Genomic DNA, 18,853 nt, shown 5'->3' with positions numbered 1-18,853 from the left:
ATATCCTCCATCCTTCTCCAAACCCACATTTCAAAAGCCTCATATCTACGCCTCTCATCCTGCTACAATGACCATGTTTTCGCACCTTACGTAAGTACGTTCCATATCAAAGTTAAGACGATCCCATTGCCAATCAATACGCTTTCCATTCATTTTTCCTGCCACCTTATTATTTCTCCCTATAATATCCTTTTGTCGCCTACCATACCTAGTACTTCCTCATTTGTTTTCCTTACGGTTCATTTTACCTTCTCCATCTTTCTCCTCATTCACATTTAATAGCCTCCAATCTACATCTATCATCCTGCTTAAGTGACTATGTTCCCGCGCCGAACGTAACTACGTTCCATATAAAAGTTATGTGAGCCAATTTTTAACATCCTCACTTAACGTCCCTGTCATCAGTTCCCTCCTCCTTGTGAAAGCTCTTTGCCTAATACAATTCTTCTCCTCACGTCCCTACTATTTTGAACATTTCGGACCAAAACATATCCGAGACACGTAAACTGCTCCACCCGCTCTCGTTTTTGCTCTTCTATTTTAATATTAAACTTAAACTTTCACTTTCTGGAAAACCGTATAACCTTTGTTTTATTTATATTGATTCCCATACAAAATATATTTCATTGAATTTCCAATTCACTTATCAATGATTGCAACCCCTTGCTGACTGAAAAAATAGAGCTTGGTCATCACCGAACCTATCTGCTTTATAAATTCCCCGCCGACTTTCATTCCTATATCCATTTCTTCCCATACCTCTTTAATCATTTACTCCACAGCACAGGGAATAATGGGCAATCCTGCCTTACACCTCTTCCTGGCACTGCCCATTCGGATCCTCCATCCCCCACACGTACCTAAGCAGTCTGAGACATGTACAGGTTGCGGATTAGCCTCCTACCCCTCCAATATATTCCTATTTTCTGCAATAAGTTTATCCTATATATTAGGTTTTCGCCATTTACTCTATCAAAAGTCTTTTCGAAATCTAAGTATGTAACAGGCGAATGCGTCCTGATTGCATTTTATATTCCTCTCAAATGGTGATTTCAGGACTCCAAAGGCATCACGTGTGCCTATCCCATTCCTAAACCACAACTGATCATCCTCTGAGTAATCATTTGCCCTACTCTTTATCCTTTTATTGATGACCGTGAGAATAACTTTAGCCGATGGGGAATCAAACTTATTGCTCTGTAGTCCTCACATGATGTAACCTTTACCGTTTTCGGAATAGGAACGAACACTGATATCACAAAGTCTTCTTCAGGTCAGATTCTTTTTTCATAGATGCTACGAATTAGTCCATATAGTCTCTTCCACCCACATTTTCCTAAGACTTAAGTTTGCTTCATTTACGTCATATTCTCTTTCTATAAAAACCTTGTTTGCCCAAGTTTTTACCATGCAATTCTTCTATACACATTTTCCTTCCACCTCTCTTGGATCTATCCCGGTTCCACTATTATCTTACACGACTTATTTCTAACTATTAACACCGATCTTCCCTTTTTACTTCCCGATAATAATTTAACCTTCTTTTACTGCGCACCAATTTCACCCATCATCTGCAAGCTTCCATATCTTTGGACTCCGTATTCCACAATGCTTCTTTTGCTTTATTTGTTGCCCGTTTCAATTTATTATTTAACTCTTTGTACTTCCTTTTGCCTTACTCCGTGTTTTCATTCCTCCATATACTCCTCTCATCTATCTTTCTAATCATCTCATCCGTTTTCCATGGTTTCCAAGTCCTTTTCCTGAAAACAGTTCCTATAGTTTCTTTTGCGGCTTTCAATATCCCTTTTCTACATATTGTCAATTTTTTTCGATGGTAGTCAACTCCTTACCCTCACTAATGATTTTCCCGACAGCCTGCCTATACTCCTTTCTGGCCAATCCAGTTCATACTTCTACCTTCCATTTCTGAATCAGCCTTCCCTGCCTTATCTTTTTGAATGGGACACCACACTCAATGACTAAATTGTGACCATAGTCCGCATCCCCTCCCGGGAAGCTGTGCGAATTGATCACACTGTTCCGAAATCTATGCCTAATCAGAATATAATCTTAATGATACCTTTCTGAATCACCTGACATTTTCCAAGCATACCGACGCCTTTTGTAGTGAGTAAACCAATTGTTAGTGAGGATTATCCCCTGTTTCCTACAGAACTCAATTGCTTTATCCCCGCGGTCATTTCTCGTGCCTAAACGGGAGTCCCCCACCACATCACCATCTCATCCTTCCCCTGCCGTCACATTCCAATTGCCCATTACTATCAAATATTTTCCTGCGGGAACACACGTGATTATGTCCTCTAACTGATATTTTACCCTATTGACTTCTTCCTACTTATGATTGCTTGGTGGCATGTATACTTGAACAAGGAGCAAGTTCGTCGTTTCTGCCTTTATCTCTACTACTTACTATATATTCTATCCGTTGCTTACTCTATGTTGACAAACGATTCTTCCTACCTTTTTTTCAATATTATGGCAAGCCCTCGTTGGCTCTCGCACCCTTCGCTGCATGTTTCTTTATAATATTACTACTTTATCACTCTGGTAATCCCCGCTATCCTTCCATAACACCTCGGATAGAGCTAAATTATGTGTATTTATTTTTTACATATCTCATTTTTTTTCTCGAACTTTTCTATTCTCAACAATGTCTTAACATTTTAAGTTCCTATTCTACCTGATTTGGACTTCTTCTACGTCTTCTGTGCTGTTGTTGTCGGTTTTTCTTTGCAAGGGTTCCGTGAGATGAGGACCACGGAAGCCTTGCCCTTCCCGCTGCCGGGCACGACTCATGGCTGATTGGGCCGAGCCCCGTAGTTGTCAGGACTCATATTCTCTGTAGTGTCCATCATTCCAATCTTGGGAATGATTATTCAAGTGGTTCACAGTTGCCTTCCTCAATGGCCACCACACTGGGATCAACTGCCTTTGCAGCCGCCTCACTGAGGATCAGACGCTGCGCGGACTACCTTTTGTCTGGCTGCTAACTTTCGACCTATTTTTTAGCAGGAGCAATTATCATTGCTTGCGCCAGCAGAGCTCTAGGGGTCATCGGAACGCAAAATCCCTTCCACCACTTTAAGGTTGTAGTCCATGGGGGGGATTGCCGCGAAAGTATCATAGGCATTTGTCGTTCATAAATTGAATTGAGAAATGGGATCTTATAGCTGATGCTGATATATTTCATAGAGTATTGTTAGCATAAATAAACGTTTTTGACATAAATACTATGTAATTAATCTAAATCTGAAAAATATCGTTTAAATATTGTATTTTAATGTTCACTTTTTCCAAAATTAAAACTGGCGATACAACTGTTTTAACGTGGCATCATTTTCGAACTTCTCAACACTAAATTATCGCGTTGCGTTACTTGTAACTCTCAACGACAAAAGTCAACCTTTATAAAGTTCTAATTTATCACGCCTTTGCACAAAGTGTGCTAGAGCAAAAAAGAATAATGGTATTGCGTAACAAGACAATAATCAGACTTTGGATTACAGTTAAAGTTGCTATAACTTTTTTAGCACTCATTGCATATATTTTCAGGATAGCTGCAATTATTTTTGCATTTAGGGGCTCAGTCGTCTACAGAGGAAGAATGCCTTTTTACTCCACCCTCCATCTCTTACCAGAACTCCCTTGAGTCATTTCTTGACATATGCATTGATAGCAACAGGTGAAATGGACATCGATGTCACTCTCCTGCCTAGCACTGCACATCTTGACTTTCCATTCGTTACCTGTTTTCATTCGTGGGCCTGTACAGTCCGACTTATGCATACGAGAATGTTATTAATGTGCATGTGTATATCTCGGAGCACAGCTATACTTAGAAGTAAATATAGACATATCCGTGAAGGACCTGGAGAACAAAAAATCACCCTGAGTTGACAAAATAAACGAAGATATTATTCAGGTACTCAGAATCAAAGGATTCCCTCCATGAAATTCTCAAAGATAGCTCCAAGGGTGGAAAATTACCAGAGGACTTCGAAAAGAGAATGATGACTGCAATACTGAAGAAAAGAAGTACAGATATGTGCAAAGATCGCAGAACATTGAGCAAAATATTCCACACCTAGGGATGCACACTTACCCAGATACATGGCTTAAGACAAGAGGGAAAGAATAAAGAAAGGCTCAGAGAAAACCAACTGATTTGGGATATTCTGCTTGAGGGTACTGACCGAAAAAGAGTTACTCATAAGTCATTTATGGTATTCGTGGGTGTAGAGAAAGACTTCGAAAATGTTAAATGTAACAAGATGTTCAATAAATTAGAAACGCTTGAAACTAATTACAACCCCAGAATAATAATCCATCATCTCTACGGGAATAGTGTGACAAACATGTAAATGAAAAACCAAAGGAAAATACAAGTCAAAATGAGCAAAGGCTTTCGAAAAGGATGCAACCTATCGCTATCACTATTCAAAGTATATCTAGAAGAGGAAAGTAAATGAAGTATAGGAATTGGGCATCAAAGAAGTCAAGTATAATGGCGAAGAAATTGATTTGCTCCGGTTCACAGAATGATTCGTAGTTATATAAATGCGAGAGGACCTGCAAGCAACTCTGGTTACTATGGACCAAGTACTTCGGGAATATAATAAGAGAATAAAGAGAAGAAAGCTAAAATCAATTTCCATGTAAGAGACAAGCTGTAGGCAGGCATCATAATTGGAGGAGTTGAAATAGAGCCAGTGGAACCTTTCTAAACTAGACCATTGAAATAGTGTACCAGTGAAGAATAGAATTCTTTGAAATATAACCTTGGAGGAGGATACTAAAGATTGAATGGACAGATGAAGCGAGATAGATAAATTATATAGAAGATGAACAGATGATGGAGAACTTTTTGAGCAAGAAAGAACTAGATGGATTGCAGGCACAGAAGATTGGTTAGGAAGATAATATAAGGGATAAATGAAGGGAGATCTCGCAAAGAGGATTAGGAGAAAAGTTCATAGGAAAAATTATAAAGGACGTAAAACAGAAAATCTATCGGGGGTGAGGTATTTAAGACTTAAATTGACAAGAATGGAAGGTTACAATGAACCAATCTTTGTCTTCATTACACATGGTAAATTACCAAAAAATCTCTATATTAAGAATTAGAACGTCAGGGTTATAATAAAACATGTACGTTTGAGGAAAAAAAGAAAGGCCATGACTACAACGAATTTTGAAAATAAAATTGACGTTACGGAATATTTTCCGTTTCGAATTACTTAATAGTAATTATAACATATTTAAATTGAAGTTATTTAGCACTAACAAATACAACTTTGTCAATACATCCTCACAATATTTACTTAGTAAGGACGCTGGAATGCTTATGATAATTTAATGATTAAGTGTTATGAATGCTAAGACAAGTTTTCACATAAGAAGTACTCTGTGTGATACCATGGGTACCTAATTTAAACTTGAGTGGACAACAGGAATTAGTCACATAACAACATCAAAGTAAAACAAAGTGAGTGTATGCTTGAATTAAATACTAGAATATACTAGAATATATAAAATACTAGAATATATGTATGTAAATATTTTTTGAGTGTAGTATTGGAATAGCGGAACAAATTTTCATGCCCTAAGTATTGCGATGCGTACCCACTGATCACTTGCGTGGGAAACATGCATGTTTCACATAACAACATCAAAGTAAAACAAAGTGGGTGTATGCTTGAATTAAATGCTGTAACACAGGAGCGTGCGATGCATAAACGTCAATATTTATCATTTACACTCGGTCGCTTCCTTCATACGACAAGAAATTCCAACGTATATCGAAACAGGAACAGTTGACTTTCAAGTTAAAACTTAGCAAGCAAAACAAAATGATATGACGTATATTTTTTGACCTTTTAATATTGCTTGTCATTGGGTTCTAATTTTATATGTTTTGGTTAAACGATGATGTGAGTATATGACTGCTCAAGATGACTAAAGTATTATAATTATCTTGGAATTGAAGTACGAGGCAAATATTTGGTATATTCAAATGATAATATACTCGTGTGCGGAACGAAACAACAACTTCCTGGATGAGAGTGCAGGGAGATAGGTGGGGCAAAGGGGGAATGGAAGGGAGAGGTGTATATAAGGGCGGCCGTTTGGGAGCAAATTCAGAATCCGTTCTTAAGCTTCTTGGGCAAGAGAGAGCTGTAACCGCAAAAATGGTTTTCGGGCCAGTTGCACTCGTCTTGCTTGTTGTGAGCGCAAAGGCAGGTAGCGTGTATTTACCAGGTAAGAGTAAATTGATATATTTCGTTGCTCCTGAGCGTAATCATCCTCTTAGTTTGATGACGTTGGTGACACTCAAAAGTTTTTATCTGAAATTTCTTAAATGATACGTGTACACCAGGCATGATAGACCAATGGAAAAATTGAAGTATCTTTAATTGCCCAGTCATAAAATTTTCTTTTGACAATTGTTCAGACGAATTCTGTAAGATTGTGAAATTGAGAATATTTCCTGTTTTATTAAAAAAATCCGCATAGAATCCGCAAACAGTCAAGAGTTAAAGTAAAAATTTCAACTTGGTAAAACCTTTTATCCTTTGCATATAAAATAGAAAGTCTAAAATCGTACGTCGTTTTCCAAGGTGGAATCAAGAAATCAAAGAAATCTCATACCATTGGGGAAATTTTACTCATTTTATTTTACATTTATGGGCTAGTAAATAATTTTTTAACATGAAAACATGAATCTCCTTTGGGAAGAAATACGTATTTCCAAGAAATACCTTTTCCAGTGCTAAAAACCCTAGGGTAAAGATACGATGAACCAATTGCCTTTAATATTTAAAGCTTTTGAAAGAGAAAGAGCATTTGTTGTTGCATGCATAGTTAAATATATGAATGATACTTTTAATAGGATGCCTTTCATAGACTAAGGGAAGCGGAGACACCGATTTGTCTCTTTAATATTTTAAAAATCTTTATATTCTCATGCATCAATATATTTGCTTTGATTATTTCACACTATTAAACTTGAAACACTACTTTTATATCAGACAGATGCAATTTTTTTTAAATCTGTAAATGAATATTTTCTGTATCTATTTACCGGTTTTATTTATCTGTCTACCTATCTATTGATATCTCAACGGAATTCAGGACAGAAAATTTGTTTCCATTAAATGTTAAAAATTAGATTAGAAATAGTTCGGAAAAAAGAAATAGCCAAGGCCGTAAACTTGCAGGAACATTTTTAAGGTCTTGGATATTTAGTTTTTCCAATACTTCACGGTCGTAGGTACGTTCGTTTCACGTATAAAAATATTTTGTTAAAATAAACAACCTCATTTTTATTTTTTACAATTAGCAGATAATCGAGCAAACACCAGGCTGTACATTTTTATAATCCAATAAGATTAATGTGTAATTGACCATACAGTCATTTGCACCTTGAAAAAATATGCCAAAATAGGAAGACCAATGTGTAATAGAGATGTCTTAAAAGAGTTCTGGAATTTTTCAAAAACGTTTGCGAAGTGTTCTCAAACGGACGATCCAGGAAATGTTTTATTATTTAAATCCTGTTAGCATAGGAAATTAAAAACCTAATAGCACATAAAGTCACTGAAGAGAATTTGAAAAATAAATATCTAGGTGAATAAATAACTCCAAAGAGTATAAATAATAAACAAACGTTCACATCCTTATAATTAATTCAGGTGAGATACAGGATGATTCTGCCAAAGAAGCGGGCTCGCCAAGTAATACAGAGGGTCCAATCAATTTGCAAGAGCCAACCACTCCTCACGCGGAGTTTTGGACACCTTTATTCCCCACTTTAAATCCAAGTGGTATTGATGTGACTCAAGAGAAACCAAGCCAAACAACATTATTTCCAGGAGGTTCCGACAACGGTAAGGGGATACCGTCTTTCAAGGACTAGTAGAAATCGTTTAGGAACAAAATGGAACATTTTGCTTCTACTATGTAAATAGCACGTTCGAATTGAAGATGACTTAGTCCGAAGAAATTCGAAAAATTTGACAAGATATTAAATAAAATTAACGAATTACGAATATTACGTCATGAGGTTAGGGTAAAACATTTCGTTATTAGATATAGCTGAATAGACGAAATATTGTAATACATTGTTCAATTCAATTTATTAACAATGACTATTGCAGAAACACCTGTACCATCGAATGCACCCGAGCCTACCCCAGAGATTCCAGCAGGCTCAGATTACGGGGATGCCAGTAAAAATGGTGATGGTATGTAGGAACGGCTATTTTGTGAAATTTATATTCCATGAAACTCAGCTTTATATATTTCTCAAAGACGGATGGGTATTTCAATTAACATGCATAATGTGAAATTATTTAATGATGATATTTAATGAAAAATAAGAATGCACATAAATAAAATTAATTTTCAATGACTATTGTAGGTGTGGCTCATCTCTTTCTTCTGGCTATGCGTGCCACGAAACGCACTGTTCTTTTCCTGTATGATGTTGTATGAATTCTAACCACTTTCCTTTCCTCTTGTGTATTGTCTATTTCTCCTTTGGTGGGTGAAACAGCCCCCTGACGCCATCTCTTGGCTAAAGAATCGGGGCGCTTGGCGACATATAAGACCCACGGATCTCAGGGTAAATTACATATCCTCGATAGCTCAAGTGGTTAAGAGCATCCACCCGGCAAGTGGAAAGATCCGGTGTTCGAGTCCCGGTTGAGGAAATATTTTTACTCTTGTGATCCGTTCGATTCCGCCTTCCCCACCTCTATTGTGTTCGTCCTTTATACGTGTTCCTATCCCTTTTCCTTATATATGTTTCTGTATATATGAGTATTTATTCGCCGTTTGGCGGGATTTCGTGTTTGAATGTGTGTATATATATATATATATATATATATATATATATATATATATATATATATAATGTGCTGGTTATAGTTTCTCAGGAACAGTGAAAATCTGGCACCAGAAAAATCACACAGCTTGTGTGGAACCAAGGGTGCCCAGGGAGGTTTGCTCGGGAATTGAACCGTATATAGATCAGTAGTCTAATACTGTACCCCTGGACTACCTTTACCCATATATATATATATATATATATATATATATATATATATATATATATATACATATGACATTTGGTTTGATCACTGCGCTGTGTGTAAGTATGTATGTATATATATATATATATATATATATATATATGTATGTGTGTGTGTGTGAATACAAAGATTTATTTATATTTATTTATTGATTTATATAATTTTAGGCAAACGAGAAAAGGGTGGGAACAGGTGAGGGATGTTGGACGGGATGATGGGAGGAAGGAAGTGCTTAGAGATAAAAAGGGACCTGATGTAGAGTAGGTTGCTGAATTGTGTTTTATTTGGAACCAAAAAATTTGGTAGTTGTTTCCATCTGAAACCTGCCTTAACCGGTAGATTACTTAAAATAAATAAATTAATACATATGTTTATATATATATGTATGGAAATCACCAAAATAAGAAATGAAAAAAATTGGCATAGCGAGAGAAGAAATAGTTGTTTTTATATTAAATTTTGCTAAAATGAATTAAAGGTAAATGAATAGAGGTAAAAAAATAAATGGTAAAAGCTACACATATCCTTGATAATGATATCATATCATTTTTTCATGTTGAAGTCAATTGAGTTCCTCATTCCCATTATATACAATTATGTAATTTATTTGTAAAATAACTTTAAGTCACAGATTTTTATACCAAAATCACGGTTCGTCATAGCGCTGTTAATTTATCATTTTAAATGAATTAGTAACAATATTTTTGTGAAATAGCTAATTTCAATTTTACTTCGGTGATGTGAGTATACGTTTGCAAATACATTTTTCATATTTAAAGTAAATCAAGATTTGCGACACACACAAGATCAAAATAAATTTTTTGAGGAAGGAATATTCAACGTTCCTTATTTTGACTTTTAAATTACATAAAAAATGCTATAATTCAATCATCGATATATTTAACTCTATTTTTTTGGTTGCTATATTAAAATTTCAATATTTGATGTTTGTTTTCCATGAATGCGACTTTGAGAAAGAAATCGTTTAATCCACGAAAAAAGCATACATTCCTGCTTTTATATTTCTCAAAGACGGAGAAATATTATTTCATAATTTGGAACTGGTAAAAATATAGTCTTGGAGTTTTGTTCATTCATAATATTTTAAAGAAAAGAATATATTCGTTACTAATCATTTTTTTGTGATGTAAAGAATTCATTCATCAATTGCTCCCGTTAGAAACATAATATTTTTTTATTATTCATTCCAACATCAGGTGCACCGGAAGACGGTATTCCCGACACACCCACCGATATCTCTCCCATACCTGAGCAACCCAATAACGATTCACCAGCTAGTTCAGAAGATCAGCCACCCTCCAAAGGGGAACCTGTGCAAATGAACGACCTCCTGGTTACCCTATGGGATCTTGTAAAACCTATCAACAATGCTCTGAACTTAACATGTAATATGCCAGTTTTCAATGCCGAAGAAGGTGCTATTCAATAATAGTTATTGGATGATTTATCCATGTATTTTCCCTATTTTGTGCTTCATTAATATTTCTTAATTACCATGAGCTGAACCATGTAATTAAAGAAGTAGCTTGTTTTTAAATAAACACTGAAAGCCATTTTTGGTATTATTTTAACTGTATGGTACCTTATGCAGAAAACGGATTCGATCAATTGCTCAAAAATCTTCAATATGAATTCCTCATGTGAAAAATTTATATATTTACTTTTCGTTATTCTATCTATCATATATGTTAAATTATTCAATAGCCAAATTCTAAACCTTATGATTGAATGTTTTATATTGCTAAATGACTGATAAAAGCAAATTTCTTGTATGTTTGAAATTTCGCGTAACCAATAAACCTAAATATATAACGAAGTTACCTAATTAATAATCCTAAACTCGGAAGGCCATAATGAAATAACTATTTCATTCAAAATTGCATCAATACCTCAGTTTTTCTAGCACCAAAAAATGCCTTTCATATATTCTTCCCCACTCTCTATCCCCAGGTAGTAGCATTTGCAATGAACCAAAATGGTAGCTCTGTCACAATTTGATTAAAGAAAATCTTCCGTCTTTTCCTTAATCACTGTATAAACATGAAAGGCATCATTGAATTTCAATTATTAGCCATATGTACAATGAATGAATTCCTGCGGACTAACTTCTATGTATTTTCATCCGTGAAGTTGATTATTCACAATATTTACTCACTTTTCTATATTGTAAATTCTTATTGAATGCGGATTTAAAATGTTTCATTTCAAAATAAAGACAAAAATTTCGCGACTCAGTTGATTACGACGGAAAATGTAAGTTTTCAAAAGAACCAATTTTAATATTTCATATTGATAGTAAAGTAAAGCATACGAGGGCATTTAAAAGAGTAATATCAAAAAAAGTTTTACAATTCTGAAGCTATATTTAGAACTGAGCTTATTATATTTCATGATTTACCTTCATCCATGTGATATAATGCTCGAACGTCAGCTGAACTTCATCGAACACCCGTTAAAATTACAGTAAGAACTACAAAGCTTATGTTTCACATTGAAAATAATGTCACACAGGTGTGATATACTCCTATTACACAAAATCTATAATCATCGTAAATATAAAGACAATTCTTTAAAGAAACGATATCTAATAAATATGCAAACACATTCTTCCGTTGAAGCGAATCCCATATCGTGATCGGGAGCCCAACAAAGGATTTAAACATCTTTATGTCTTCGGTAATACTTTGTAATATGTAAAGAATCTCCACTGCTAACGCCAAATGTAGCTTGACGTTGAAAATAAGCAAGTCTCTTATGATGACAATCATTTTGTACTTCACACTACTTTTAAGAAAATGTGGAAAAATTGAAAGAAAGAACATAGTCCATTTAATTTGTTGCATTAACAGAGCTTGAATATATCTAGCCTAATAGTGTGATTTAAATAAGACTTTTACGGAATGCAGCCTACTGAATCGGGAAATGTGGAATACTTAAGACAGGAATCATAATTTTACAGTCAGATAGACTTTCCGCAGTCTTTGAGACTCACCAAAATAATCGATTTATCAGTGGAGAGCATTATAGGAATGCATTTGGAAGTTAATGAGGAAATTACCCAGGTCTCTAGACAATTTCCAAACTGATTACATATTTATGAGCGGAAACACACAAGCTAAAACTAAATAAATACTAAAATAAAACACTAAATAAACACCAATAGTGGTCTCCAGCTGATCCCGAGGCTCCTCCCCCCACTAAACAGCCCTCATCTCAAGAAGTTCTCTCGGGTTTCCCACCGGGTCAGGTTGCAGTACACCGACGTTTCGAAGGCTAACTCTGCCATCGTCTTCAGGGTGAAGTGACTTCACCCTGAAGACGATGGCAGAGTTAGCCTTCGAAACGTCGGTGTACTGCAACCTGACCCGGTGGGAAACCCGAGAGAACTTCTTGAATACCATACGCCGGGAAAACCTGAGATCCTTCAGCCCTCATCTCCTGCGTAGGTAAGCCAGCTACGGCAGGCGATCGGGAGAATATGGTTATGCGAGTGAAAAGAAGGGAGTTTAGATGGCATCCTAAACATCATCGTATGAAAACCTGAATTTTCCATATTCTTCAGCATTGAGCAGCTCAATATTTATTTAATAAAATTTGAGCGATACTCGATCTACGTGCATACAAGGTAAAAAATGAGGAAAAGATAAATTATGAATGCCAGTAGTATTTTTTCGGGGAGGCAACCGACACCCAAGGCCATTAGCGCCATTGGGGATGGATGGGTAAGGATAAAGGGTGGAGATCAATCCGGTGTTGGTATTAGCCTATTCTTAACGAAAGGCGCCAAGGTGTCCGCAGTTGAACGTTCCATCCGACGGACAGCGTACTCACTCAAAGTGCTCTCCACAAAGCACCTCAAGCAGAACTCAGAATACCGCTGAAAAATATCTGCCGTCTCCAGGATTCTAACGCAGGAGGGAAGCCAGTACGTTAGCTACCGCATCATCTCGATTCCCCGATCATGAATGTGACCTTAATCAAGATGACATTCAGTTTTAGAAGGAAATCTTACAACAATTAGTTCAGGTCAACATAGCCAAATTATAAGAACAACATGATGATGACTCTCAGAGCCCCAAGGCATTTTCCGAGGATACCTACTTCTACGAGGGTGATCCCAGAAGTGCCCGACCAAACAAAGAAAAAACAAAAATTTTGGAAAAAAATGTGTTTATTTTTCTAAATAATATCTTTTGTACTCTATGCACTTTTCCCAGCGATGTTCAATAAGTTCGATGCCCTTTTTATAATAAGAACTGTCTTGCTCCTTAAAATAGCCATTAACCGCCGACATCACTGTCACGGTTGGGAAATCTTTGACCACCGAGCAATTTTTTCAAGTTTCAACAATTTCAGAGTGTAAAAATCATTCGCCTTGACCGGGATTCGAATCCGAATCCCTCAATGCCCGGTCGAGTGCTTTATCAAGTTAAGCTATCTAGGCGTCCTCTTAAAATCTGAAATTTTGGGGGCTCTAGAGGAATAAGATGCTGTGACGAAATACCTTGAATACAATGTCACAGGCATTTGTAGTCGTGTGCGACACGCCACAGTCCACGAGGTTAAAGTCAACTTTTAAAAACTTAGGCTGTTTGTACCATTGAAAAATTCCCAAGAAACTGCGGGAGATGCCATAACAGTGACTTTTAACGGAGTCATCTGCTACTGTGCATTTCAATGCAACACAGAAACACACAAAAAAGAAAACAAACTCACTTGGCTACAAATTTTCAGTGGTCCAAGCCACCTTTCTAAAGGAAGAGAAGGACAGAACTGAGGAAAATACGGGGCCGGAAACGATGGATGGAAGGGGAAAAGGGGGAGAGGTTTGCGAGGGGATGAGTTGGCAGGGGAAGAGTTAGGAGGGGGATTTTTAAAAGGGTGGGGACGATATGGAAGGTGATGTCGGTGGAGTGAGGATAAAATGTGTGTGAAAATATGAGCAGATCAGGGTAATTAACGCCTAATATTGATATCTGGGCAATTCCAGGAATCGAGAAGCCATATGAAAGCTTGCTCTATTGTTTTGAGATTCAGTGGAGGGTCAGAGGGTTGGATGGGTGCTAAGATGGATACACTATAGCATCTATCAGAGAGATTATTGTATTCGGAGGGGTGTTTGGGGATTGGAAGCATAACGGTCAGGGAAGAATTCTTGCATGAGGCCCGTTGGTTAATAATTCTAATTTTGAGGGGGGTGGCACACTGTCCAATATAAAAAGGCAGGGCAAAGTTGGCACTTCAGAAGGCAAACTACAAACGCTGGAGGTGCATGAAGAGTAGGGAATTGGTGGGAGAGAGTTAAAAAGCGGGTGGGATAGGGATGGGATCCTGGTTTTGAAAATAGGACATGTTTTGCATCTAGGTTTGTTGCAGGGAAAGGGAGTGGTTTTGGGACAGGGCCGGGATCTAAGGAGTGGATTGGTTGATTTCAGAAGATCTCATAAGTTGACTGGGTATTTGAAAGTTACAGAGGGATATTTGGGAAAAAGGTTGGCGGAGGAATTATGGTTTTTGAGGATAGGGGAGAGGTCTTCTAGGACTAATCGCAGAGATTCTAGGCCAGGGAATATGTGGTGCAAATTGAGAGGGTGGGTTTCCGCGGTGAAGGTAACGGGAAATCACCTCAATCATTAATCCCAAGATTTTCATGATGGATAGCATAGAGAAAATGAGTCATTTTATCCACGGGATTCGGCCCAATCGGCCGTGTGTCGTGCCGGGCAGTGGGAAGGTGAAGGTTTCCGCGGTCGTTATCTCACGAAACCCTCGCAAAGCAAAACCGCCAGCAGCAACACAGAAGACGTAGAAGAAGACCGAATCAGCTAGAATAGGAACTTAGAATGTTAAGACATTGTTGAGAACAGAAAAGTTTTGAGAATAAATTGCGAGGGATGGAAAAAGGAAATATAGATAATTTGGCCCGATGCGAGATGTGGAATGATGGATGGATAGCGGGGATTGATGTAGGGATAATTATAAATAAATACACTGCGGAATGTTAGGACAATATTACGGAAAGAAAAATTAGAGAATATTAAGCGAGAGATGGAAAGGGGAAAATAGATATTTTAGCTTTATGCAAAATGAGATGGAATAATAGCGGGGATTACTGAAGGGATAATTTTAAATAAATATACTGCGGAGGGGACGAGAGCCAACGAGGGCTTGCCATATTATTGAATAAAAAGGTAGGGAGAGGCGTAGTCAACATAGAGTAAGCAAAGGATAAAATATTACTAGTAGAGATAGGCTGAACAGACGACCTCGGTCATTGCTCAAGTATACATGCCACCAAGCAGTCATAAGGAGGAAGAAGTCGGTAAGGTAAAATATTAGTTAGAGGAAATAATCACGTGTTTTCCTGCAGGGAAATACTTGATAGTGATTTGGATTGGAATGCAATGATAAGCGAAAAAAGAGATAGTGATGAGGTGGGGGATTACGGTTTAGGCACAAGGAATTACCGCGGGAAGAAAGCAATAGAGTTCTATAGGAGACAGGGGCTAATCATCACCAACACTTGGTTTAGACACCGAAAAGGCATAGGTATACATGGGAAATGCCAGGTGATTCATAAAGGTACCAGTTAGATTATATTCTGTTTAGGCATAGGCTTAGGAACAGTTTGATCAGTTCGTACAGCTTTCCGAGAGGGGAGGCAGACTGATTACAAATTAGTTGTTACGAAGTGTAGCGTTCGTTTCAAAAGGATAAGTTAGGGGTGGTGGGTTATCAAATGGAATATAGAAGCATTATCTGGAATGACAAGGATGGCGTTTTAATACACTGTAGAAAAAATCAGGAATGAGGGAAAAGAGCTGAGTTCTATCGTGGAAAACTGGGAATGTGTTAATAATGGGGATTCGTAAGCCTCACATAATGGATGTGATTGACAGTAAATTCTCCTCAGAGATAACATGCAGTATCTATTTTGTTGTTAATATCCTGGAAGCCATAGGCATACCTTCACTTTCTTGAATAAAAGTCTGGAATAATTAATAGTTGAAGTTCTAGAAATCGTGCTTCTTCAAAACTCTATATCACCTTTTCATTTTTAGACACATTTAGCCGGGAGATCTTTCAAAATCAGTATTAGTTTCTTTTCCAAAAATGGTAAAGGTTACATCATGTTAGGACTGCAGAAGAGTAAGATTGAGTTCCCATGCACCGAAAGTGGTTCTTAGGATCATCAACAGAGAATGGAGAGTAGGGCAAATGATTACTTAGGGGATGATCAGCTTGGGTTCAGGAAGGAGAGAGGCACTCATGATGTCATTGTAATACTGAGTTTACTAATCCCGAGGAATACATAATTGAATCAGGACGTATTAGCCTATTTCGCAGATTTTGAAAAGGCTTTTGAAAGAGTGGATTGCGAAAAACTAAAGAGTATATTGTACAAAATAGAAATAGATTGGGGAGCAGAAGCTAATCCGCCACCTGTGCACACCTCTGACTGCTCAGGTGGGAATGGGAAACCAAGAGTCCAGATATGAGTTATGGCAAGTTTGTCCATTACCACCGATATTGTTTAACGCATATGAGGAAGAAACGATTAATGAGGCATGGGAAGAACTGGAGATAGGAATGAAAGTCTGCAGGAGATTTGTAAAATCAGATAGGTTTGCTGATGAACAAGCTCTAGTGTGTCAGTCAGCCAAAGGGTTGCAAGCATTGTTGCGTGAATTGAAAATTTAGTGCAATTTACAAGCATGGAATGAGAATATATATTAATAAAACAGAGGTTATGCGATTTTCCAGAAAAAATGCTAAACTTTACATTAAAATAGGAGGGCAAAAACTAGAGCAGTTTACTTATCTCGGAAGTGTTTTGGACCAAAATGGTCAAAGTAGTATGGATGTAAGACGAAGAATTACACTAGGGAGGGAGGATTCCACAAGGAGGAGGGAGTTGATAACAGGGACGTCGAGTAAGAATGCTAAGAAAAGACTCATGAAAACTTTGATATGGAGCTATGGAGAGTTAAGAACGTCGCGGAAACGTGGTCATTGCAGCAGGATGATAGATGTAGGTTGAAGACTATGAAATGTGAATGAGTAGAAGGATGGAGAAGGTGAAATTGACCGTAAAGAAAACAAATGAGGAAGTACTAGGTATGGTTGGCGAGGAGAGGATATTGCTAGGAGAAATCATAAGGAGGAGGCAGGAAAAATGGATGAAAAGCATATTGATGAACAATTGGATGTTGAAGACTGTAATAGAAGGGAAAATGTTAGGAAAACAAGTAAGGGGCAGGGACAGGATAGGAATGTTGAACGGGATGAAGGGAGGAAATAAGAACACAGATATAAAGAGGGACTTGTTCCAGAGTAGGATGTTAAGTTGTCTTTTGATTGGAGTCACAAAATATTTTTTTGGTAATTTTGTACATCAAAAAACTACCTTAAGTGATAGATTACCTCAATTCAAGTATTAGAGAGAAGTCGGAAGGGGAAGCAGGTCGAGAGAATTATTATCCTGATTATATGATATGTATTTCACTGTAATTTCAATACGCATTTATATGTATATATTATTTATAATTGTACGTGTTTCAATCACGCACAGTGATTGTTAGTACAACATTGGATGATTGTGTTTAATTTCGAAGAAATATATTCATTTAAGCGACGTGGTGGTCTAAGGGTAGAGACTACTTTAACAGTGGGCGCGGGCTCAGTTCTCATGCCTATTAGCACTCCCAGTATCATCGGAGCTGTGTGATTTTTCGAATACGGGAACTTAAATATGGTTCAAAAATGCAACTGAAATATAATAATTATTTGATCACATACACAGGAGCTTGAAAGGTAAATTAGAAGGTATTTTTATTAGAGTACAGCAGTGCTTGCTGTCTACCTGAAGCTATTTGCATGCATACTTGTATATTCGTAATCTCTTTGCTTAGTTTGTTCCTTGTCTATCATATCTATAGGAATGTTCTGCAAATGGTATTTGTAGGAGGTGTACTCAGATGAATTTAATTATTTGAGAGGGCATCATTGTACTTGAGGTGTAGCGAAATTTGACATCTCAGTCATGATAAGTAGTTTAAGTAATTGAACTACCACCTAAAAATTAAATTCCATATTTGCTTTTGATGCATTATCTTTTGTTATGTTTACTGTGGGGGCGTGGTAGACCAGGGGATAGAGCTTTGTAATACTGACCACAGGCCCTGGGTTTATTTCTCAGGCACGCCCCTGGATACCCTCAGCTTCTGAACGTCAGGATAGTTTACCATGATTGATATTTTCTAAAATATTTTGGAAATTAACTCGACATACTATATATTTTGAAAATTTTAACTTCAATGAAGTCGTGTACCCGACAAAGAAACAACTTCATGGGTGCGTGCGCGTTGAAAAGTGGTCGGGAAAGATGGGTAAATGAGAAGGATAGTTGTACGAGGTCTGTTTAAAAAGTATCGCGAATTTTGAATTTTCGCGGGTTACGTATGTTTGATTTTCGATTTTTTTCGTCGTTATGTTGTTACTTATGTCTCTCACTTATGCCTAAAAGACGGCCATTTTGAATGTTCAGTTAATTGTTGACTGCTGTTTTGTTTGGGTGTGTTTTGGCTTGTCTTCGATTTTTGCCTGTTCTAAAAAATTGATCAAAGAATCTGTATCAAACTTTGTCTGAAAAACGAAATTAAGTGCAAGGATGCATTCCGAATGTTGACTATGGCATATGGAGAAACTACCTTAGA

General features: G+C 37.1%; 1 protein-coding gene across 1 annotated transcript in view; it reads left to right on the top strand.

Moving 5' to 3' along the window:
• Positions 1-18,853, top strand: part of LOC139691944 (dentin sialophosphoprotein-like) — a 105,603-nt gene that overhangs the window by 53,966 nt on the left and 32,784 nt on the right. The window contains exons 10-11 of the mRNA XM_071589941.1: positions 7,716-7,910; positions 8,181-8,267. Coding sequence (XP_071446042.1) covers positions 7,716-7,910; positions 8,181-8,267 — 282 coding nt within the window. The remainder of the gene's footprint in view (positions 1-7,715; positions 7,911-8,180; positions 8,268-18,853) is intronic.

This window comes from Hetaerina americana, unplaced genomic scaffold (genome assembly GCF_022747635.1).
Source record: "Hetaerina americana unplaced genomic scaffold, ioHetAmer1.1.p SCAF_1, whole genome shotgun sequence".
In the NCBI taxonomy this organism is placed as follows: Eukaryota; Metazoa; Arthropoda; class Insecta; order Odonata; family Calopterygidae; genus Hetaerina; species Hetaerina americana.
This window is presented reverse-complemented; position numbering and strand designations above follow the sequence as displayed.